Source organism: Lates calcarifer, linkage group LG6, assembly GCF_001640805.2.
Source record: "Lates calcarifer isolate ASB-BC8 linkage group LG6, TLL_Latcal_v3, whole genome shotgun sequence".
NCBI lineage: Eukaryota > Metazoa > Chordata > Actinopteri > Centropomidae > Lates > Lates calcarifer.
Window position 1 is genome coordinate 3,735,956 of NC_066838.1, and position 26,526 is coordinate 3,762,481.

At 39.7% G+C, this 26,526-nt stretch overlaps 1 protein-coding gene across 1 annotated transcript in view; it reads left to right on the forward strand.

Moving 5' to 3' along the window:
- The window catches only part of LOC108884678 (kelch domain-containing protein 8B), a 158,153-nt gene that overhangs the window by 30,539 nt on the left and 101,088 nt on the right, over positions 1-26,526 (forward strand). The window contains exon 2 of the mRNA XM_051071036.1: positions 2,569-4,024. Coding sequence (XP_050926993.1) covers positions 3,634-4,024 — 391 coding nt within the window. The 5' untranslated portion in view covers positions 2,569-3,633. The remainder of the gene's footprint in view (positions 1-2,568; positions 4,025-26,526) is intronic.

Sequence of the window (26,526 nt, forward strand, 5' to 3'; positions counted from 1 at the left end):
CAAAGGGACACTGCATTTAAGTGCAGAGCCTCAGCTTTAATTTGAGTTGGTTTAATTAGAGACATCAGTAGATGCTTTGTATCTCAAGTCGTCTTATGTCGCAAGTTTCATTCACAAAGATGTTAGTCAAGTAAAAAGAAGAACATTACGCTACCTCACGCCCTGTTGTGGAAAAATCAGGAAACAAAGCAGTGTCAGTAGTTGTATTAGGAAACAGTTAGAATAATCAAAAATATTAATACTTCAACCAATATACACTGACTCAAGTGACTTCACTTGATAGTTTCAGATAATGGCATTAGAATTCACAATTCAAACCCTGTGGAGAAAGACTCTTTTTCTATGACCGCTTATGAATTTAGTCTGTACCTACAATAGCAGTATAATATGTTCTTCATAGATTTGTAATGCAAAATCATAAAGCCATGATAAACCATGATCACAGGGTGTTTTCGAAAAAGGAGTGAATCCAACCCAACACCTGGATTATAAAGTAGCACAGTCCAGTGATGCAGTCACATCATCTTCACTTCCCCTCATCAAATATTAGGGCTGTTCCATATCAAGTTTCAAAAAACAGAGCAACTGTGGTTGTGAGGAAGTGGTTTGGATATTAAAGGTCAGAACTACAACAAACCACAGTAATATGTAAGCAGTGTAAGAAGAGGGTAACAACTACAGGCCACAACAAAACAAACTTCTCATGTTTTTTCAGTATTTTATTTTAGCATTCTGAATATAGTTCTTGCAACAATACCTTGGAATAATAATATTTTTTTAAGGTGACCTACCCCTGTCAGTTTGTGTGATGATCCTAAGCTTTTTTTTCAGTCCTTTCTTTTCACTGCTGTAGACACACTTATATGCACATAAATGCAAAGATGTTCAAAGGCTCATTTAACATCCATGCATACACGTATTGTAGATATGGACACACAGTAACTTCTCTGCTTGTAAAAGGTCAGTGTGTCCACAGGGCTCAGGACACTAATTAGGACCAGGAAGAAGGCATCATTAATTATGAATATACAGTGCTGTACAGTGTGTGAGTGTGAGGACAGCAGAGGAAAAACTGGGACCAGAGAGAGAGACTGTGTTGCTTTTCTAACTTTCTTTTTCTACTCCCACCTGCTAAATGTCATTTACCTGTCAAACCTCAGGTCACAGTGTGCTCGCCTCCTGCTGTGTCTCCACCACACACACACACACACACACACACACACACACACACACACACGCACCACGCACGCACATGCACACACAGAGACACACAGAGGGCAGCAGACATCTCATTGCTGTCAACAGTATGAATATGATGCTGATTATAACATGCTTTGTTAATCTGAATGCGATGCTGTTATGTTGAGACCTGACAGGATTACTTGTTCTGACCCAGTTTTCTCAGTCTTGAATCACCCATGTAGGAAAATTGTAGAAGCAATAAGTAATAGAAAATCAGGAAATCAAGAGGAGGATGTTACATTTACTAATTTAAAGCTTTATTGAGTAATTATTGATCAGATTCTATTTGGGGATAATTTGCAATTATGGAGAATTATAGAGAATCCTGTAGCCCACTCATGAACAGTAATCGTTTTGTACTGAACTGAACTGAACATAACAGCTTGTAATAGCAACAGACTGAACATACTACTGAGCTGAGGACAGCCAGAATCAGTGCCCAATTATCACAGTGTTACTTTTCTATGCACTGAAGTGAATTTCAACAGCACTGTAATCTTTTGTCTTGGAAGTGAATGAGTTTCATAGTCAGTGACAGATCTTTGAACTTAAGTGAGTGAAATTATGTTCATAATTGTTATGCCCCAGTTGTGTTGGGTGATATGTTTTTATTGGTTGTTTTGATATGTTTTTATTAACATAAAATGTTTTTATTAACATAAAAACATATCAAAACAGCCGAGACTAAATCAAGACTACAAAAGACAAAGTCAAAAACAGAACAAAGAAACAAGCTTGAGAGGCAGCATGTTCAGCAGTCCCACTCTAGAAGCCTCTGCCTTGTGATGCTGGCAAAGGAGCTGTTAAGCACTTCATTGATGCCAGGTGCAGCTCACTGATAGCTCATCAGGTACCAAAGGTGAAGCTACCAATAAGACAGGAGAGAAAAACAGACAAACAGAGCACCACAAAACATACAGCCGTAACAGTAATATTCACCTTTACGTCATGGCTCTTGATTCGCTTCGATGAACGATTAGTCAGCCATACTACTGTGATTTAGAGATTTTCAGAGAATTGTAAAGTGGCATCTGGTAAGCCTTCAAAATCACAGATCCTCAAACTGAACCTCCTGGACTATTTCTTTGTGTTGGCAGTACCTGAAGCAACACGGCCCACAACAACATGGCACCTTCCGTTGTTTTACCGCAGTGCTGTTTTTGGTCTAAATGACTGACTTGTTAGTCAGTATATAACCACTGAAAGGAGTCTGGCGTACATTTGTTGAGCATATGAACAGGATGTTCTTTTTTCCCTTGAATTTCATTCTACCTCTTAATTTATACTCCGATTCCACTTCTAATCCTGTGTTGTCTTTTCTTACAGGTTGGGCCTCGCCGAGGGAGCCTCATCTTCTCCAAAGCTACCAGGAAGCTGCGAAGCACATAGTTGAGAAGACACTGTGCCTGACAGCAAGTCATAGAACGACGCTCCAGGATTTGGAGTTCTTGTTTAATTAAGGGAAGAAAATCTTTCTTAAAATGCATGGAAGTCTTACAGTCATTACACTCCCGTAGAGTTTTCCTTTAAAGAATTTGGTTCATTTATTAATGGACTTTTTTTCACTGTAGACTCTATCACCAGGGTGCAAATAGAACTGCAGAGCTGCAGCTGAGGGGGGCTGGTAGCTCTCAATAATTGCCTTTTGTTTGAAGGTATAAAATTCTCTGCCGTAAAGGCTTTCTCTTGGATCATCAGGGCACTGGTGAAGGTCAGTGCTCTGTGACTCTCTTTCTCTCTCTCACTTGGTCTTTGATCCAGTGCCCTCTCCCCGCTCTCTTTTTCAGTTCCTTCGCTCTTGACTTTGAGGTTTTTTTGGGATTAAGTATTCAGCTTCAGGACACCCTCGGCAAGCATCTTTTTTTTCCCAGGAATATGCTCGTGCCAAAACTTTAACCAAAATATCCTGTTGGGAGGATGCAGTGAAGAGGAGAAGGACAGAAAGGAATAGGGGGGATTTACAGGCAGATGGCTTCACAGCTCAAAACACCAACAGCCAGATGAATAAAACATTTGAATAGAGAGGGAGTCGTGACATCTGGGTTAGGAGTGAGTTGGACGCTCTCCTCATTCCCTCTCTCTGTTTTTTCCTTTTTCTGTCTCCTCTTTCACCTGCTAGCATCCATATCCTCTCCATCCCCACATACTCCCTCTATCCATCTTTCACTTTCTCCTGTATCTTTCCCTCTGTGTATACAGGGGTTCAGGCGGTCATCCAGACAGACAGAAACAAGCTTGTGCCTCTGCTTGTTTCATCTGCTCTCGCTCAGTTTTGTTCCACCTTGGTGTACCCCCTCACTCCACCGCCCCCCACCCCCCCACCCCGCTCCTTCTCCTCCTCCCTGGCACAGTGTGTGTGATGGTGCGTCCCCTCCTCTCGGTCCTGGAGACATGCCCGTGCAGGAGATGGCGGTGAGTCCTGTCAAGTCCCTCTACTGGGAGCAGTTCCCCCCCATGTCGCAGCGCCGCGTCTACTGCACTCCCGTCTACCACGAAGGTCTGGTCTACGTGCTGGGGGGCTGCAGCGAGACTGGCATGCCCCTGGACAGCGTTGAGGTCCTGGATGTAGAGAGCCAGACATGGAGCCAGCTGCCACCGCTGCCCACTGCGAGGGCGGGGGCCTCAGCTGTGGCGCTGGGGGGCCAGATCATGGTGCTTGGGGGCATGAATCAGCAGCAGACACCACTGGCCTCTGTGGAGATGTACCACCCAGATGAGGGCAAGTGGGAGACGAAGGCCAGCCTGGGTCAGCCATCTATGGGTGTCACCACTGTGGAGAAAGGTAAGAAAGTACAATGCATGTGAGTAACTCTGCTTTTCACAGCAAATCTGTCAGTGCAACATTGTCAAGAATAGAAAGTTGAGCAGCGCTCTCCTCAGCAGCTGTAGCTGTAGCAGTACACACTTTGTCACTTTCAGAATTTGAACTCTGAACCTAAATCCACTGACCTCTATAGTGGTTGTCCAACAGCGTTTTCAGATTGACTGAATTAAAGTAGATAAACACAGCAATTGACCATTTGTTAAATCTCTCCTCCATTTACCAGTGTCCACTCACAGCTTAGTAACTGTACCAAGGCACAGCAGGTCTTTCAAGCTTTGGATTTCTGCTCATGCTGAGGCAGTGTGCACGTGGAAGTAAGAATGATGCTTACTTATATTTAAGTTTTTTTTATTATGGTATTATAATACTAAGACCAGTTAGCTACCCATGCATTCTTTATTTCCATATCTCTTTCTTATAGATCACCAACTGATAAGGGTGTTAGCTTTTTGCCTGGTTTTGTGCATCATTACTTGGCACTGAATGCATGGAGCCACCAAGCGTGTATTTGATTGCCCTTTTGCAGGTTTCTCATTTTCATTATAAAGTCAGCTGGAGTCGCAGTTTTTAAAAACTCACAGAGCTAATGTTAATTAGCTTGCTAATGCAAAGACAACTGATAAAATGACTGACAGTTGCTGGCCAGGAATGAGAAGCTGCTTTTGTCTGCTTCTGTCATTTTAGAGAAGAATGGAGGAAAAGGCTTTTCCTTGTGCACTGTATGCATACTGGCGTGTTTGGTTTTGAAAGCCAGATAAGGCTGCCCAAATTACTGGCTTTCCTTGGATGACTGGCAGATTGTTGGTGTGTGTAATCCCAGATGTACTGTATACTCTAGTGCTGCCATATGAAATGTATCCAAATACACATTAGATGTATACGGGTTTTGTTTGACAGGTTTACTTGACTGCAGTGCATGGTGAGCAGTCATTTGATTTCTGCCCTGATATTCAAAATTTATCAGTGCGGAGTACAAAGTGTGTGTTCAACCCATCAGTTACTGTGAAAAACTTAATCTAGGCTTATTACTTAACTTCATAACTGGTGAAGTTGCGTATGCAGCTGCTTTAATATATTTATAAGACTGTGAAACAACAGCAGCAGCAACAAACTCATTTCTCTGAAGTAGCAAAGTTAACTAATTAGTTGTTCATTTTGGGAGAGGCCCGTACAAGCTTTTCAGTGATGGTGAAGTGGCTAAAGTGTCCCTTGAGTGGAAGCTGTTCGCTTGTGATTAAAGCTGAGTGGCACTGAGATCAATAGCTGCTCACACAAGTCATGAAGCTGGTGCTTAACTTGGGCTCAGGTTCAGTAAATATTGTACTGAAGCAGTCCCAAGATTCTGATTATGTAAATGGTCAATAGGTTGTATGTGGGCGTTTATGTATTGCACCAGTCTACTGCGATATCTCTGCATTCGTGTGTGCTTCTTCGTGTGCCTTAGCAGAATGTCAAACATAGCTCGTGTGGAAGAGCCGGTCGTCACGCAGTCTACCTCTGCTGAATAAACATACTGGACTTAATGCTCATTCCCCAGGCGTGTGCAGGCTGTCTGAGGTTGTGTATGTTGGCACAGGAAGAGGGAGTGTCGTGAGAAAGCAAGGGAGAGACAGGCGTAGAAGGAAGGAGAGAAGAGAGAGATCAGATCTCATTCCATTACAGAGGAAAAGATTTACTGCATATCTATAGCCAAATAGTCCAGAGAGATTTAAATTATTACACTGACACAAGACTGAGGGCAGAGAAAGAACAGAGGGAGAATAAAAGTGAGACACACTTGTTGAAATCCTTCTTCCGTGCAGTTTCCTGTGTTTACATTGCAGTCTGCTTGCTGCTGAGTGCTGACTTGATAAACTGAGAGATCAATATGACCTTTCAAGGTAATAGAGACAGAGTGAGGAAACATTTCTATGATGTGCATTTTTGTTCCATGTACTGTATGTCATACACAAGGGAAAGAGGAGAACACAGCAGCTGCGTGTGTTGCAGATCAGTTTGATTCTTCAAGCATTTTTGGGGGTGTTATTGAAAGCATAGCTTTAGATTTCTCCACATACTGAAACTGTGTTCAGTAGTAAGAGTGGTATTCTGTATAGACATAGTTTGGTTTGTGGTGTCTTTTTATCAAAAACACAAGGGTAAAAAGGTGAAAGACTACAGTGTATTTATCTGCTGTTGCGTAAACTGCAAGTGTTAGCTAACTGTCATAATTTAGGAACTTTGTAACAGCAACTTCTTTGATGTTTTATGTAGTAGTATTTCAGGTCAGATACAATTCAATATTTATATTTGCCAAAGAGAACAGTGTCTTTGTGGTGCGTTGTAATAAGCATCGACATGGGACATGCTTTCAGTCCAGGAACTAGTGTAGCAGAAGAGTTCTGCTGTAGAGCCCTGCAGTCAAAACACTTCCCTAAGTGGATGCTGTCACACTCATTAGAGAAAAACTCCCTTTAGAGAAAAGCTTAACATTAACAGCTCAAACGCTCATGTTTTCATGTTTCTTGAATGCAGCAGAAGAGATACATCAGCAGAGAAGTGTTTCTCTCAGCTGCTGTAGTGTGAACAGTGAAAAATCTATGCAAATGAGAGATACCTCATATAGTTTATTTGCAGTTATTTGTGTCAGTCACCCTATTTTCAGTGTTAAGTTATTACAGAAGGAAGAGATTTGGTGTAGTTAATAATCTCCACCACCAGTAAATCTTACGGAATTCATTAAACTGAGACACCAGTGTTAATCTATGAGAGATTATAGCTGTGGCCGTGCATTTTAATCTTATGTCACCCAGTTGTTTATTGCTACAGAAAGGCCCTGTAGTATTATTATTGTCTTGCTTTAGCACCGCAGGATTTTACAAACTCTTTTTTTTAAATGTGTGGAACCAGTACAGTTGACTTTGTGTGTATTGTGCTATTTTGCTAAGCAACATTTCCATGTTATTCTCTAAAACCCTTTGACAATGTGACAAATGACCACCTACATAACCATTGTGTTGTATGTGTTTATGTGTGAAAACCTCTGCATGTGTGGTACCATTATTACTGTATGCTGGTTGAGAGTTATTGGCCACCAAAGACTATTGGTGTAAATAGGTGAGAAACTTAATTTAATTGGATACTGGATTTGATGTATAGCTTATACAGTACATGGTTAGATAGCACTGTATCCCTGTAATACTTAGAGTTACAGTTACCATCCCTGCCAACGATTCGGGATTTTGCACAAAACTTTTGGGAAATCGTTATCTAGATCTCTGTGTACAGTCACATCTAAGACAGTTTGCCTGCAGCTGAATCTTGTGAAACTCCTGTAGTTGCATCTGCCCCTAAGGGATAAAGAATTTAAATGAGATTTGGTGTGAAGCTGATGGGGGTGCAGAGAGCTGATTAGAGCCACAGAATAACGTGCAAGTCAGTAGCCTTTAAACCTTGTTGCTTCATTAAAATAATAAACCTAAAGCAATGCAGATTGTGACATGCAAAAAAGTGTCCCATGAATTTAAACCCAGCATGTCATGGTTACAGCCTGGATGTAACAACTCAAACAGAGAATGTGATACATACATATATATATATATATATATATATATATTATATATATATATATATATGTATTATATATATATATTTTGTGATCCTTGTCCATTACTGTAATTTGTCCTGTAATTAGGTTTATGACATACAAATGAATGGCATTTCCATCATATGATTAGTGCCAATTAGCTAATGCTAACATGCTATGCTAAGGTGCTGCACATAGTAAACATTATACCTACTGAAAATTTAACATTGTTATTGTAACACTCTGATATTATCATCCTTCCACAGTCGGTGGTGTGGCTATGCTGTGAATATTCACTGAATGAATGAGAACTAACATGTAGTTCCTCCAAATAAATTTAAATGCAACCTGTGTAAACCGTATCCTTACCTAGGCAGTAGGATTAATGTTGCTCTCTGCATTCGTGGTGCCTCTGATACCTCACTTAAGTGACACATTAACAGGTGACTCCTTTAAGTTTCTGGTTTGATAAAAGGCAGTTGTATTTTACAAAGTCAGCAAACAGCTTTACTTTTATCCATGATTTATGTCATCTGTACATCTGTGGTGTAGAAATGCTCCTCCACACTACTCCTGGTGTTTTGGTGTCATGATTATTTTTTAGCTCAGCTCGCTGGTTTCATTTTGGGTTAATGGAGACGTTAGGCTGGTTTTCTGGGCATGCAACACTGCATTCATTAGATGAGGAACAACACTGCTAAGGACACTATTAGATTTAAGACACTTTTAAATCTTTTCTGGTATGTTTAACACTGTTGGAAAGATCTGTGCCACATCAAAGAGAGGAGCCTGTTGATATATGGAAGAAGTTCTCAGCTTGATTATAACCAAACACGTCACGTTTTCATGGCATGTGCATTAGGCCAATGATCCAGCAGAACACCCACACTCTGAGTGCCTACAGTGTTTACATCCTCCCACTGGTCCTGTCAAGCTGTCAGGAATAGTATGTTTGCGTGAATGTGAATATGAAGGCACAGTGTTAGGGCGTACTGTTTACTGTGCCATGGGCCTGTGACTGAACAACACCAATAGGTCACCTATAAGTGCCAGTTTAAGATTGTTAAACATATTAGATTCTCTGATTTCAGAGAGACTTTGTCTGTGTTAATATGCACATTTGTTTTTTACTTTTAAGAATAACATTCCTTATTATTGTCTTATCTTGTATGTAAACTATTTTCAGGCCATTAGACAGAAGAAGAAAAGCTGCTTTTCTTTATATCTGTGTGATATTAAAGTGTTGATTTTCAATGTTGAATCTGGTTCCTTTATTATTGCACACTGACACTGTAAAAATGGAAAGCTTGAGTTCAGTGAAGGGTCAGTTTGCCAGTGCAGATGAAGTGCAGCTTTATGTAGTGCAGCTGCCAATAATGGTATGGTGGTTGCCATGGTAAATTTGCCTTATCGTAACCTGTAACTAAAATCATAATCTTTCCCTGTCCTATTCACATATAGATTATATCAGTACAGGCAAACTGCTGTTGGTTAGAGGATTGTTGCTCTTGTGGTTATATTTAGTCACACAGTCCTGTATCAGCAGTGCTCTCTTCTGTTTAAGGACATAATATAATAACATAACATAATCAAAATTAATTATGGTTTTTAATGTGAAAATGCTAAAACATATAGTGTATGGCACTGCGTTTAACAATGTGTGTGTGTGCCTGTGTGTGAGACTAACAGAAAGACAGTTCAGTAAGTGTGTTCAGCCTTTGTTAGGATGTGCTTTAAGCCAACATCCACACATTCTACACTGATGCCTTCTGATGTCTGGCTTGGCCCAGTCTGTGTGTGTGTGTGTGTGTGTGTTTGTATGTGTGCAGTATGATGATTGACGTGTCTGGGCCCGCTCTGCAGTTTAAGAGCCTCTCCTCTCCGTTCCTCTCACCAGTCGCCCCCTAGCTGTTTTCCTCTCTGTCTCCCTCCACATTTCAGTCGACTGATCAAGCAAGCATTGCTGTTGCTTGGCAACAGGTGTGTGACTGCCGTGTTTGTTTTTAGACTAATCAGAGGGAGCAAGCAGATTAGTTGTAAATATCTGTTTGTGTGTCAGGCAGAGCCACAGATAGTGCATATATTCTGTGCGTTCCCAAGTCGGCAACAGACAGAACATGCATTTCAAAGAGTGAGTGTGTGTCTATGTGCATAATGTTGCACATTTAGCTGCCTTTATGAGGTGAACACTGCATGTGTGGATTTTTCTCTCTTCTATCCTCCAGTTCTCTCTGTCTTTTCACTGTTCATCATTAATCCCAGCTTCTGCTGTATATCAAAGAAATCTCCCATTCATCTGCTCAAATGTTGGCCCATGTTTTGTTTTTTGTTTGAATAGTAGGTTCGTCCTTATATGTTGTTTTTCCCCTCTCACCTCTTATTCTCACAACAGCTAACAATGACACATGGATCGGTTTCCTCTGGCTTAGGTTGGTGTTGCTTAGATCTGAAACATTGTGTATAATAAATGCAATCACCCACTGCTCCATTAGAATATCTAGCTTTTAGTCCTCCTCATACCTTGGAGAAGCTGCTTATTAATTGCTGCTGTAGTGTCATACTCCAACTGAGCTGATGTGTATAATTTCCCTTTTCCCTCAGTCTGTGATTAACGACCACTGCCCTCCTCAGTCAACAATGTCTGTCTGTCTGTCAGCTGGCCTGTACACTGCTTGACTGAGAAATTACAATTCCTCAGGGCTGTCAAGCTCCCGAAAGATATAAAGTATGTTTCTACAAGGAAGAAGATAAAGGCACACTGTCATGTCTTCAAAGTGCTGGAGTGGAGTGTTCTATGGGGAAAAAGAAGGTGTGAAGTCAGTTACAAACAAAATCCCAAGAAAGACTCTGCTCTCTTTTCTTGAGAGAGAAGGCAGCTACAGTGTATTACAATGTGCTTTTTCAAATTTGCCTTATTAATACAGCACAGTAGTCGCCTCCAATTCTTAGAGTTTAATTAAATATGTATGTCTCTACTTTCTTTGTGTTTCAGAACTTCCTGTAGCAACTTCCAGTGCTACTAGTACTTGTTTTTCTTGAATGACCTGTGATAACCTGGTTTCTCAGCCCCTGGAGCTTTAGAATGTATAATGCAAGAGTTATACCTCATTCTACTACAAGCAGAGGTGCTGTGATGTGATAATGTGCTGGGGTTTGGGTCAATTTGGTCATGTGATGGATTTGTGAAAGAACTAATTTAGAAATATGTGAAGTAATGCACCTCTGGGCACTGCCAGGCATGAGTCTAGGTAGGTGTGAGCTAATGGATCATTATAATGTTGTTGATAGTAAATATCAAAGCAGTAAATACTGTATCTACAGGGATAGTAAGTGGTACCCATTAAAATAACAAAACTCCTTAGAGAAGGAAAGAAAAGAAAAGTCTTTCCAGGGTTTCGGGAGCTTACAGCTTTATTATGTCAATACTGATGCAGATTCAATTTCTGTCTACATTTCTGTGTTAACAAGGTAAAGCAGTGCTAGAGGACACAGCAGGACTCAGACAGATTCCTCAGCAGTTTTTCTATATCTATATCAGCGACTTTCTGAGAATCAAACAGTTGTTCTTCCAAGGGAATTTCAGGTAGATATTATGTAGAAAGTTTTGAACAGCTTTAATTTTGTTTCCTCTAAAAAAATCTTTGGTAGAATCAGGGTTGGCTTCCCGACCTGTTCCACTGATCTCTGCCTTTGGCTTTGTGCATTTAAAATGGATGTTTTATTGTAAGGATATGAAAAGAAATCCCTCTCATGTATTCTATACAGATCCTGTGTGGAACCACAGTCGTGCACCGAAACATACAATTACCGTACAACACAACTCAAGTTTCTTTCAACCAACATATTGAAAATCTTTCAATTTTTGTCAGGCAACGATTTAGCTAGCTATGCAGCAGCAGCCATGGTGCTAATGTTGGGAGAATTGTGAATCAATCCACAGATTCCAAAAGTTGTTTTTTGTATGTTGTAAATAACATTACGTTGTCAGAATAAAAAAAGATGGAACCTCGAGAGCATAATGCAGCACTGCAACAGTTTATTATACACACACAAATGTGAAGTATCTTTCAAATATTTCTTAAGCCATCACCCCAAGATGTACATTAGTGGAGCAGAGCCCCAAACTCTAGCACAAGCAAATGAGCCAGTCAACCAACACACACTGCAATACATTACAAAACTTGAGTCAAGTCTGGAGAAGGAAAATAACTTGTTCCACAGTCTGCTTCAGATACCTCCTCCTGTACAGCTAGTATGTTATATAATGTTAGAAACAGCACAGCAGGGCACTGCAGACCACCTTGTTTACAAAAGACATTTATTGATGTTTGTCAGTTAATGAGACTTCATTCTTGTTCAAACCATGGACTGTAGCATGCTTCCAAAACGCTACAGTAAAAGTGACGTTCTCCCACATATTTTTCTCCGCTTTATTCTATTCAGTCAAACAGAGACCTTCATCTCCACCTGTTTCATATTGCATCTCAGTGGACTGAAACATAAGTGGATGGTTTAGCACTCTAGAGCGAGAGCCTGAGAAAATAAATAACTGTATCCCTAATATACTGTGTCCAATGACTTTCTGGACAAAAGACATCTGACTTGGTTGGTAGGTAACAAGCCACCAAAGCTATATGAATTAAGTCAACAGTAAAATGAATACACAGACCAATGGCCAGCCATTAAGATTAGGAAACAGATTTATTTTTCTATTTCTGTTTAGTGCTATTATGCACATTTTATGTGAAATTCAAAATGAATGTTTTACTTTTGTGTAGAGCAAAATAAGCCAAAAACCATCTTGACTCTTGTTAGATACATTACTGTGGATTCTGAAAGTAGAGCAGAGCCATGAAAACCAGAATAGACTAAAGCCAAAGCATGTTTTACTCATGATGACTCCTGGAAAACTATTGCAGAGCTATTCTCACATACACGGTAATCTCTGTGTCCCTTATACCCTTTAGCCTGAAATTACAGTCACTGTAATGGTTTTTAATTAACTCAACAGGAAAAAGTCAAGGATGATTAAACAAGACAATGGAAGCTGTAGATTCACACAAAAACAACTACAATATGTAAGGCACACACATATCGAGTCAGATCACTACACATTACATACAGACAGAAAAATGCACTTTCTCAAATCACACACACATGCACACACTCTGTTTGAATGGCATGTGATGAAACCATTAGTCTCTGTTGAGGATGTTAGGACTCTTTGATCTAATTTCCTGATCCTGGCTGTGCATTACTGCTTATGATTGACCAACACATCACAGAGAAACGGGCAAATACACACACACACACACACACACACACACACATACATATGGGTGCACAGGGACCATTATTGAGATCTTTCTGCCTTTAGCTTCAAATGATCTTCTGTGTGTCTCCATCTGTTTGTGTGTGTGCACTTTGTGTGTTTTGTGTGCTATGTATGTGTGTGAGTACTTTTCCCTGCTTTGGTGACATACTCTGTTTTTCTTCATTAAAACATGTCTGTGTTTCACTCACACACACACAAACACACCACCGCTCAGGCTATCCGGAGACGCTTGGTGAAAGCTGTCGGAGCAGCTTGTTCGCATCATGTATCTCAGCATTAAAAACAAAAATGAACTGTTCTTATTTTAACCTGTGATTGTTTGTGCAAACTTGTTATGCAACTTTTAAAAGCCATCATTTTAAAAGCATTTTCCCCCTTAGAGGCTTATATACATGAAAGCAGAAAAGCCTGAGATAATGACATCAAAGTGACATTTGTCTGTAGAGACGTGCCTTTCATACTTAGTCTGTTTTGCTTGACAAGGCTTTTCCTTTCAGTGCTCTGAACTTAAAAACAGGCTTGTGCTTGGAACAAAGTTTCAGAGTTTTTGCTTTTCATGCAACCTAAGTAAAGCCCTGAACCCACAGCGCTGAGCACAGTGGTTTCTATTCTAGGTATCAGTCTCTGATGAAAGAAGCCTCTGATAGTGCGGCCTGGCTGAGCTGAAGCTGAGATGTTCTGCTTGAGGATACTAGCTCGAGTATTCATGCCTCAGCCAATACTTATTATGATAGCCAGGCAGTGGAAAGAGATGCCTGCAATTTAATTTAGACTCACTGATTACTGGTTACTTTTGTTTTTGTACTTGAGCAACAAACTGCCCTGAAACACAAGTGAGACCACTGTCTATAAATTTAGAAAGAACAAAAGAAAGCTGAATTCATAATAAATGATGACACCTCGCTGAGGCTGAATTTCTTTTCAGTGATTTAATGATACAGCCTTACCTGGTCTGGTTCCGTAGGTAATGTTGGTGAGTTTTAGATAGATATTGCTGTATAAGTGACATTGCTGATTCAGTTTCCTGAGTCATACTCTACATTTTATTATCCCCATAATAATTACTTGTGGGTATGTTGGTTGTTATTCTGCAGAAAAACCCTCCCTTTAACCCTTTAATGGAACACTATAAATAATAAAAGGAACTTTTTAGCAAATACGCTTTAATACATATTTGCTTTCTTTCCAAGAGTGAGATGAGGAGGTTGGTACAATCACAAATCTAAATTTAAGTGAATATATGTATACTTATATACACATATGTAGCAAGCAAATAGATCTGGTTTCACTTAGTAATGAAGTGATACAAATACATAACATCATCATCACACAATCATATGAATGCAGCTTAACACTTTTCAGAGGCTGTAGCATCAGCATGCTGAATTTAGTAAGGCTGTGAAACAACTTTTCATGTCTAAGAGGTAGAATTTCTTATTCTGTCATCAAAAGTTAAATTGTCTTGTTGAAGTATGGAGCTGATAATGTATGTTGTATTTTTGAGTCTGTTTTGTTAGTGTATTGCTGTCACTTCCATTGATAGCTAATTAAATAAAGATGTCACAGCACATCAAATATGCTTGATAGCAGGAAATTTGTGAGCTATTAAACATATAAACAGTCATCATTGAGTCACTCTTATGCAAAGTGTTCTTTTTAGACTCATTGTTTTCACTCTGTTGTTCGGGGAGAAATCCACTCCACCAGAGGCAGAGATAAAAGTTCTCCATTGATGGCAGCCTCCATAGACTGGAGTGGAATACAGCCAGAAGACATGTTGAGTTCTGAGCATGACTATCTTTTTCTCAACTGGAAAAACACTCTCGCTCTTAACAGTATAAGTACCACTATTGCTCTCACCACCTACACATACTGACTGCAAAACATTCAACTACATTCTTCTACTGTCAAAAGATGCTTAGAAAATGTAAGAATCTCAAAGTAGAGGTAGATGAGAGCAGCGGAGCAAAAGTGGATACAGCAAAAAAGTAAGAGACAGCCTGTCGAGAGAAAATAACTCCGGGAAGAGTGCTGAATGTCACAGTTTAATGATACACAACAACTTGAGAGTATCTGAGAGTTCTGATGTCCTTTAAGAGGAAATAAGTTTAGTGCCTTCAAAGTGAAAACACACATCATATTCCCTCTGCCTTTCTGACCCAGCAGAGCTATAAGTCAAGACTTGAGGCGCTTTGGCCAAAGACTGATGTGCTGACTCTTCAAAGTTGCACCAAGGATTACTTATTCTGGAGGCCTGGTTTCTGATGACACTCTCTCCATTTACTGTAGACTGTAGTGGCACTGCCTCATCCTCTCAGCAAAGCTCTTTAGCAGGGGAAGCCTGGAGCCCTGCTGAGGCTTTCATTAGAAGCTCAGAGAGAATATGATTACAGAGGAAAACCTACACAAACAAGAGCTGGCTGTCTGACACTGTGAAAACTGGAAACATAAAACAACAACACTCACTTGTGTTTCTTGTTCTGGATGGGGAGCTCTCTGTGCTCAAGAGGAGAGGAGGGAGGCAATGGAACAGTGGAGTTGGAGTAGATGAAGAAGAAGAGTAAATGAGAGACAGCAAAACTGGAAATGCTTGTAGGTTAAATGAGTCAAAAGTGTAAAAGTATTCACTTCTTTAATGCTGTTTGAGGCACACTAATTTTATACATATGGCTAAAACTCAATAATATTATTTATCATTTTTATTATGAGGAAATAATGTTTCTTTACCTTCTAGTTGACTGGGTGCTGCAGTCCCCAGCAGCACTTGCACTTGTTTGACAAAGACGACTGGCAGGGAGTCATGGCAAGAAACTTCAAAAAGAATCAAAATAAGTCCAGACATTAGAAATGCAGATATCAGCTGACTGTGGGGGGTACAGAAGGACTTTGAGCACATGCTGTGCTGTACTGTATCTTTTTATAAAACTGAAGCTTTAGGTTGGCAAATATAATGTAGTACTTCTATCGCTTTCTATGTTCAGATTGAAGTTGGAGAGAGAGGAGACGATAGCAGGCCCTAAAGGAACAGCCTGTCACAGCGTAGAAAGTTGGCCAAGTCTACGCCATCAGTTCAAGTCTCTGTAGAGATAAACCAGCCTAGCACATAGCATTGTAACAATACTTTGACAAACCATGTCTAGAAACAAATCAAAGAAATGATCATTAATAGCAATTAGTAATACAGTTAACATGTGGCATCATGGAATCTTAACATCAAAGAAGATTCTGATGGGGAAACAGAACAGAGGTCTGGTAAACTCACTTCTTTCCTACTCCACTCCAGATTTCTTCATTTTTCAAACTTGTAGTCTTCAGCTCCAGTTGATGCTGAGGCAAATGACACATGATTGGGGACATTTCTCAGACTTCACGTAGCTCCCTCTGGAGACCTAAAAGGTTTTATACAACTGTTTTCAAGTAAACAGCAGTACTCCCCAAGATCTCGATGAATTGGCATTCCCTTTAAAAAAACCAAATATGTAAGGCAAGGCTATGAGCACTGATCATGATAGAGACAGATCAGCCAGCACTAATATGAATATTAGATAGTAAAGTCAGCAATAACAAAAGCTTGTCACATAAGGAAGAGATTGGGGTGATGGTGACAAGTTTTAAAGGATGCTGTGTTCACCTGTGTAAATATGATTGGATAGCCAAGCAGCTGGTGAATGAGTCATTATGGTGAAGCAGCTGATGCTAATCAGTTCTGTTTACTGAAGCAGTACATACCTCTGCCTCAAGGAAGTATCAAAATTAACACCCAAATACATTTTCACCATATTTCTCAGCTGTTCTTAACAGCAGTGAATGAACACTTTGTCCATACAAAACTGGATGAAGAGTCAAAGATAGAGAGACATCAGTCCACGCTGGAGAGAGGAATTTGTGTTTTTGAAAGTTGAGGAAACCTAGAGAGACTGGGAGAGCTGAGGGAGCACCTTCAGTATTTCTGAAGACCGTCTGACCTGACAGGCCGATTTTGCCGCAGGCAGACATTTTCTCCCATGGCATCACTGCGACAGACACAGCTGACAGAAACACACTGTACCGTTACTTTCTGTCTCACTCTGACCCAGACTCCCTCACTACCTTATCAGTCATGCCGTTTATTCAAGGTACCACATTTGACAGAGGCCATGCCCTTTGACATGTGGAATACTGGAAGATAGCCTACAAAGTGCATAAATCATAGGAGGTCTTGTGCTATGGCTTTTATGACTTTTTAGGTTTACATCTGTTTGTATATAATATAAAAAAACAATAAAACAGTAACTTTTTTTTTTTTTCAATTTTGAAATTACAGTGTTGATGTTTCGATGTACGCTCTATTTGACTTATTTTACATCAGTAATGTGCACAGATAGACAACTTTCTTTAGGTACTTACCGGCAGGCAGTCTGAGTGGCACTTGTGTTTACTGCTATCAGCAGGCTATCCAGTTTCATTTGATTTGCTTTGGCTCAGCAGCTGCTTTTTGTCCCAACAGGCACATTGACAGACAGACACACGGCTGAACCACTTTAGCTGTGCTCGACATGAAAATTTCCATCCTGTTCTTTCATGTGGTGTCACTTTTTATTTGCAGCTATTACTCTGTGGTCATTCCACATAGTATTAGCACAATGCAGACCATTAACAACCCCATCACTGATTGTTGGATTCAGAGCCGACGGTGTTGTAGCAGTGGGTGAGAAACGTGAAAGTTCACTGACAATACGGAAACAAAGTAGCTGTGGCTGTCATTGTCTCAAATGTCTCATGTCACATTTCATGTAATCGTACCCTAGATTTGGATTTCCTTTTGCCCATGATGTTTGCAGTATTATGATGCTGTATGTAAGCTGAATTCAGAGAGTCTGAACAAGGCTGTCAGTGACTGAACACATGCAGTTTTAAGGAGGAGTTGTTCTTACTGCAGACTGTTAAAAATGTAGCTGTAACTCAAACCAGCCAACCCCACTGCTCACACTTATACACTTGATGTTGACAGGAGTCTGCAGGCATACTCTGTAGGGGCGTATTATTGGGAGCTAATACTTGCTGTCATTAATGAATAAATTTAAGCTGCTGGCTGCTGCTGATATTGTGACCCCACAGTTCATTTGGTCACAGGTGTGCATGATAATCACCATGTGGCATTCAGACATTACAGTACAGTATTATAAATAACTTAAAAAAAAAACCAAAGTTATCCCTAATGTTATCTTACTCTATACAGAGTTGTGCGTTATGTGAGCATCCTTCCTTCAGAGGAAAATAATATTAATGTGGTTATCCAATATGGTTACTCTTACTGCTAGCTTTGTAGTCACGCCATTTACTGCTTTTGCTAGCTTACATATTTGTAGTGGTTTGTTAATAAGCAAATCCACATATGAACAAACAGTGAGTAACAGTTTTAATGAGCTAAATGCATTGTATTAGTTTTTAATTAGTATTTTAACTGTTCCAACTGTTTTGCCACAGGTTTGTTGACACTTCTGTAGTTCTTTTTTTTGGTCGAAAATTCTCTATCTCAGCAGCCTGACATTAAAGTTTGACTCGGCTGCTTGTAATTATGGTCTGAACCACATGATGTGAATGTGGCAGGAGCTTGTAAACACAAGAATGGCATTATGCTTCTCATTTCACCCCTAGAAAAAAAAAATCAAATATGCCAAATGGCCAAATTGAGGCCAGAAAATTTGTGGTGAAAGATCTTTGAAATTGACTTGGTGTCGAATAGAATGTATTGGGGCTTTATGTCATCCACTGTAACCAAAAAAACTATGGCTTCATCTAGAGGTTTTCAGTACATAAAGAGAGACTGAGAGAAAGAGAACTGATGATACTGAATCACCACTGTCACTGAATGAATTGGTAGCCTTTGCCAGCTCAGCTGTGATTTACAGTGCATTGCTTCCTGTAAAAACTTAGAAACTATGTGTTATAATGGTCAAATAAGTGGCTGCTGAGCTACTTACCTGATGTACAGTGTTTGTGTAGGCCACTTTTATTCTGAAACAAACATAATATCAACAATATGATAATAATGATAATATTTATATTTATTTTGTAGAGCACTTTTCAAAACTCAAGTTACAAAGTGTTTCACACAGGGCAGCATGATGCATTTACTTGCTATTGTATTGTATATTCCTGTGATGGACTGGCGATTCGTACAGGGCGTACCCCGCCTCTCGCCCAGTGTCAGCTGGGATAGGCTGCAGCCCCCCAGCGACTCTTAACGGACAAGCGGTATAAATAATGGACTGGAATGTACAGTATAGGCTACTGAAGTACTTTTGAATGCATCCATTTACTGATGTATGTATTGAGGTGCAATTTAACGTAGATGTAACTGCTTACCATTGGAAAAAAAGTGAGCAAATTGCGTAGCTGGTGACTGCAGGTCTTGAAACAAAACTGAATGAAATTGTTTGAATCAGCAAGTGATTTAAAAAGAAATGGTGAAAATGGTGGTGAAAGTGAAAGAAGTATGTACCCACTAACAAACAATTTTGTGGGTGTGTAGAAGCAAGAAACAGGGAAAGTGTGTGTGGAAAAACTGAGGGTGAGAAGTGTGTAGATGAGTGGAAGGGGACAAGAATAATGCCACTAGCATTCAGAGCATATTAAGAGACATGAAGGGCAGGGGGAATTAAACACTCACACCAAAACCAAGGACTTGATAACATCCTGCATTAACATCCAGTGAGTCAGTGACCCTCACACTCAATACTTGACCCCTCAGTTGTTTGGATGTAAATGGAGATTGATTTGCTCCGTTGTTTATGCACCATTAGATATTATGATGAGAGACAGCGAAGCCGTGGGTTAAATACATGCAGGGCGTCTCTTCACACACATGCTTACACAAGATGCACACACATAATTTACATTTGCACTTTACCCGCTTGGCTGATGCTGTCACATGAATGTTTTATTGTCTTATTTCAGCCTTTTCCTCTGTAGTGCTGTTACAGAAAGCGCATTGGCTGTTGTAGGAATTCAAGTTGAAACTGCTCCAATCACCTTCTTCTGTCATTGATGTGGTTTTGTTTTTGTTTTTTTCCCCAGTAATTAAACATAATTGTATTTCTGCTACTAATGAGTCTCACTGCACAACAAAAAGGGGTGAATTCTCCAGTTTGTGTGTGTGTGTGTGTATGACTGAACCCTGTTAAGCAAAGGCTGTGCCCAGCTCTGTTTGTCCCAGTTTGGATGTTTGAGAGATTTCCTGTCTTTCTCTCTTCTCAAATTAATTCTCATCATTTTTTTCTTCTGCATTTTCATCTCTTCTTGAACATTTTTCCTTTCCTTCTCCTCTGTCTTTCCATTTTTCTCACCGATTACACATTTCTCACTTTTATTATTGTTCATGCCACCTTTTCTCTCTCTGCCTCTGGCCATCGCTCTGTCTCCACTTGCACTCCATGCATTATGAGTTAGCGAGCAAGATAGTAGAGTGTTAGTGTCTGAATATGGATGAGAGTCTCATTATTTCTGGGGGCAGGTTAGGGGACAGATAGCAATGATTATACTGAGGATGATGAATGCTCACCTGACAATAACCTCTAATTTAATCTGTCTAACCTGATTCAAGGCCTGTAAATTAACTGAGGTCAGGACAACAACAACAACAACAGGCCAGTGTAAAAGTTTAGTTGCCACAGCAGCTGCTCTGTAAACAGAATAGGCAAAGTTGCTTTTATTCAGGACATCATTGTGGTGTTAAAAAAAATGGGTAAGAGGAGATGTGGTTATAGAGAATTAATGTTACTCCCTGTGGAGGTTGTTTACTTTCTCAAAACAGTGACTCATCCCTGTAATGGACAATGCAGAACAAATCACAGACTACCCTGATAAGATAAGATGAAACTTTATTGATCCGTTCGGGGAAATTTCAGCATCGTATGAGCACAAGTGGAAAATTGGATGTGACTCTAAAAATGAAGACATGGATTAAAAGAGAACACAAGCAGTAGCAGTGGGGTTGTAGAAACACACAAATACTAATCTCAAGCTCCATAAAATGATGCATGAGAAGGAATATGTAATATATGTACATATACATACTCTACATGGCCAAAAGTATATGGACACAAACAAAATGTGTGGACACTGCAACGACCTCTACTCCTCTGGGAGGCCTTTCCACAGTCACATTCAAACAGGAAAAGTGCTTCCTCTAACTGTGGCTATAAAATTCAAAGAACATTGTTGTCCCTTAATTGGAAGTAAGGGCCCCAGAGCAAAAGCATACACAAGGTTGTCCACACACACACTTTTGGCCACACACTCTTTGTACACTTTGTGTGTACACTACAAAGTTAAACATGGATTACTGTGCTTATGAATATCTTTACAGACTCTTTCCTCATTGTGTCACCTTTTATGTCACTCTCCAGACATGCTCCCATTCTTCTCTCTCTAACTCCTCAACACTAATCCTCTCTCTCCTTTGTCTTTTTTTCTCTCCATAATCACACGTCCCTCACCTCCATTACCTGCCTGTTGGCATCACTCATGCCCTTTTTCCTCTATTTTGTCCTCATTCTGTCTCTCTTTAACACTCTGACCTTTGCCATTTCCACAAAATCCTTCCAGGTTAGTCAAACGCATTTTGATTAACAGTAATGGTTCCACTTCATCTTGGCTTCACCTCATTCTCCCTTCCTCCTCCTTGTTCACAGTCTCTTGCTCACAACCTACTTTTCTCAACAGTGCTCTCTATATCTAACCATCTTAGTTGAAATGTGAATCCATAAGTGCCTTTTCTATCTAATTATCCAGATCTGATGCAGAGTCATATGCATTTGCATGTTTTTATGCTTTTTACTTAAAATACATCCACACATGTATATGCAAATAAGGTGGTGTCCTCACTTTGCTGCCATGATGCTGAGGCACTGCTTGATAGATAGATGATAGTATTTTTTTTATGTTACCCTGTTTGTGGCTTCGCTAAGTGATGAATTTTTAAATGAGTGCTCACTAATCCAGTATCTTCTAAAGCTGCTTTAAGCAGTGTCACACCTTGGTGCCCCTGAAATGCAACGAGATATAACTATTTGAATTTTGAGGATACACCTAAATTCCCCAATACGACAACAATAAACAAATTCATGTTTCTGTGGCTGCTTTATATGAAATTTGAAATGTCTGTGAGACATATTTGGACTTTAATGAAGTTATACAATGAATTACTGAGATTATAAATATATTTTATATGGATTAGTTTTGACTGTAGGAAAGAGCAGAAGAAAATATTGTGCTGTTTATCATGGACAGAGCAGTTATTTTGAAATTCCTCAAAATTTTAAACTGTATCTGTGGTGTTCCCAGTGAAAACTGGCCGCTTCAGTTTTATTAATCAAGAAAGTACATAGGACCAAACAACTTTAACAATTCAGAACATTACATGGTGACAGTAACATCAGTTGTACTGCTAAAAAACAACAACAACAACAAAAAAACCCCATCAGGATTCACAACCTGTCAGTCAACAATTACCTTATGTATGTGTGTAGTCATGCACATGACTGACAATATGTGATGGTGTTTATGTGATGTTTTGCATGTGCCTTGCAAAGTATGTTGCATTTTAGGCATATGATGCTTGTTTTAACATGTCTTGGTGCAAAGAGTGTGTCTCTCGTCCTTTTGTTTCTTTTCCTGTGAGGCTGTGGATCTTGGTCCTGGCCCTTGTATGTCTCTCATCAATCCAGCACATGCTGGTGTTTGAGGACATTGTTGGCACCTTTTAATGAGAGGCATCACCATTGCTCTCCTCTCTCCTTCAGGAAATTAAGCCTCCTCTTGAATGTCTTCTTCTGATTTCAGGCTGGATTCACTACAGAGGCATTGTAGGTGGACAAATGTGCTCTTTTACATGAGTATTACCAGTGATTTTAAACAAATGGAGTGAACTCCACATCGGGCCTAATTCAATGTTAACTGGATGGGCATTGGCCTTTAGAAAGGTGCAGATATTCATCGACGTCTGGGCTGGGATTGTAGGTTACTGGCAGGTGTTCTACCCACTTGTCTGGGATCACAGCAAGCTTGTCGTGTTGACAGCGGCCAAATCGGGTATCTCAATTGTCAAAATGGATTACCTGTTGACAACTCATGAAATATTAGCAGAGACATGGTGGCACAAAAAATGCCCATCCAGACTCTGCATGCCATAAAGTAGGGGTGGATTCACTACTGGAGTGGTGCACTAGACAGAATCAACAGACCCATTTATGCTTGGATGTCTGTCTGGTCTACCTTCTTCCAGTTTTCCATGAACACCTGTCTCCTCTTAATGTCATATTTAGGACTATGGTTTCGATTGGCTCCATCAGGAAACTTTATATACCAGAGCTGCAAGAAGAGTACTCAATAGGATTGAAACGATATTGTGGTTATTTGTGAGTGACAATATTTCCATAACCTTTGGGTATAATATTTTGACTGGAGGGTGTACACTCTTAATTGTAGCTTCACCCATTAATTTCTTATGGCTGGTATTTTTTGGGACCAGGCAATTTTTTGTCATTTACATGGGTGTACATGTACGATAAGGTGGGTGCTTGTCCTGGCACTTACAGTCATTTACCAAAACAGAATGTTGTGAGGCATCGCCTTTTGTTGTTAGTTCAATCTGTGATTTGAATCAAAACACAGAGTAATATATAGAAAGATGAGGTTGGACTACTCATTACTCTAAATTTGTCAGTCTGGTCCATTTCCAACACCACAACTTGACCATTAAGGAGAGACAACTAATGCTATAGATAGGTCCCTTCTTTTCTATAATATGGGATGAACACAGCACTGAGGGTGCACTGACTGCCAATAACAGATCAAGCATTGAAATAACATGAGGAAAAAGTAGTGTTTAGTAGGATTTAGAGTAAATGTTAGTAAGCTAGGCTAACTAGCTTCCACTTTGGGATTGGAAGACAGAGTTGACATCTTGTTGGGTGCTCCCAAAGGCTGATGCTGTAAAAGGATGTTGTTCATCACTAACCAGAGGTGGACCAATAATCAGGACATTCTGTCAAAGTCCAGAATGGCTGGTGGAATGAATATAGTCAAGGGCCATCTGGCATGAGGCATATATTTACTAGCCACCTGTTTTGTGAATTAGTAAATAGTTTTTGGGATTATTGGGTGATATTTTCATTGCATGCTGTGATATACAACATATAATTAAGTTAGGTAAGTGAGGAAGAGTTATGAATGTGTTGCAGTTTGCAACATGGAAAGAAAAGGTAAAGAAAAAAAATGAGAAAAAAGCACTAAAGAGAGATACTTTTAAAACAAAGATCATATAAAACAAACACGAGTCAACATTTGTTGATTAAAGGCCTTCAATTTGCTCCAGTTTGTACAACATAACCGACAGTGTGCCAGCCCATAAATGTCAGTCAACTGCTGCCGTGTCAAACACCTGCCCAAAGGCATGATGTTTAGATGCTGTTTCTACAACAAAAAAATGTCATTATAGTGCATATTTCTTTACACAAAAAGTGAAGAGAATTAAAATATGTTTTAACAGGTTTACTTACTACCAACCCTTTATTCTGCCCCCCTTTCTCAACCATTCAATTTTCCAGCCTATTTGGTTTCTGTCTGCTTCGATGGCTGCCACTGTATGGTAGATGGGACCTCTGTTCTAGGAAAGAAAGTTTCATTAGTGATTCAGCTAATGTGTTCTCTGGCTCACCAAGCACGCCTCTTGCTCTTTCTCAAATCACCTATTAAGTGGCCAAGGACCCATAGAGGTAGGAAGATACTCCATGCTTATCCTTCAACGCTCTTTCTCACACACATATCTTCTAACTGTCCCTCTCTTAATGCTGTCTGTACTCTTTCTGTCATACTGACTCATTATTTCTTCTTACTTTCTTTGGCTGCTCCATCTACTGCCATCTTCCTCCCAGTGTAATCTAGTCCCTTTATTATTCATATAGTGGCTCAATCCATTTATCCCTCTAAGGGGTAATGGCAGTGTCAGTGTGAAAACTAAACCATACTAGGTCTGTGACTCTTGGGTAACACTGGAACACTGATTGCTTTTTAAAATGTACTTAACGACTTAGAGTTCTCTCACTTCCCCCTTCTTCAAAAAATAGAAAAGATGTTTTTAATTATGCTTTGTGGTATATAGAAATGCAAATAGCTCAAAATCTTGGCTTCTAACAGTCTTATAATTACAACAATAAAAGAGTGACATTATCTGCTATGACCTCAGGGCTATGTTTGGGTTTTGGATTGTTATTGTAACTATGGGTCTATGGCCAACGCATGACTTGTCATACTCATTTTGTTTTGGCACTAAAAGTTCTTTTATCCATAGCATCACTTATACATTATTCATAATCAACATGTTCTCCATAGTTTTACATATAACAAACACAGAGCAGCTGTTTTTTTGTTTTTTTTTTTTTACATTTGACATATTGACAATAAGTGCATCGTGCGGAATATCTACCACCTTACTACGATCCTCCTTAAAATGCTGAAGTGGTCTGGAGCTTGTGTAGTGATCAATATATTTGGAATAATAATTCCAGCTCCCACATCTTTCCCTTCATCCATGATAGCTTCAGGCATGCTCTGGGGAGATGGTGTGAACAAGTGGAATCCAGTGAGTGGATGTGTGTGTATGTGCTACTACATGCATTGATGAAACAGTGAGGATGAGGTTTCACCCTATGAGAAGCTAATCAGATGAATAATGTAGGCAGCCCTGCTGGACCAGTGTGTTGGAAAGATTAAAGGCCGTTCATACTGCTTTTCTCCTGTAGTGTGGTTATGTATATGCATGTTACGGGAGGTGTGCATGCTTTGTTATGCATGTGCATAAGAACACAACATAAGGGTTTCTACAATATTACACCATCTTATATATCATTTTGCGATCCATGAAGCTCTAAGGTGATGTTGCAGTGCAACTCTCTTCACAGCCTCCACAAATAAGTGATTTATGAAAGTGAGTAACACACACACACACACACACACTATTTATAGCAGCAGGCTAGGGTGCTGAGAGTACTGTGATGTCTTGTTATTTTCCGCTAACTAGCTTTAGCTTTGATTTCACAGTATGTCGTCCTCTATACTCATCTATCATCAGCTGTCTTTCCCACATGCTCCTCAGATAGGTTCACAGTTTACAATGAGATGTATCTTATAAAAACAACACTTTCATTCACAATCTGGTAATTCAGATAAGACTAACGAGATTGTAATTTTCAGATTTTTTTTCTCGGCTGACTGAATAGACAGAGAAGGTCCCTCTCTCTATAGCAATGCATGTTACATATTTTATTACCTCTCCATATTTTGAGGCATGCAAAGCAACTCAGAATGCAATCAAAGAGCATATGTGATGCCAGAGTCACAGAAAGAGTCTTTAACTATAAATGAAGTGCCATGAAAAACATTGGAAATTAAGGTGTACAGGAGTGATAATAATGCTCAGGTGATGTTTGGCACATTTTGCTGTGTATTGATAACTAAGAGAGAGATGGAAATGATGATATGGATGGAGGACATGAAGGTGCCATAGCAGTAGAAGAA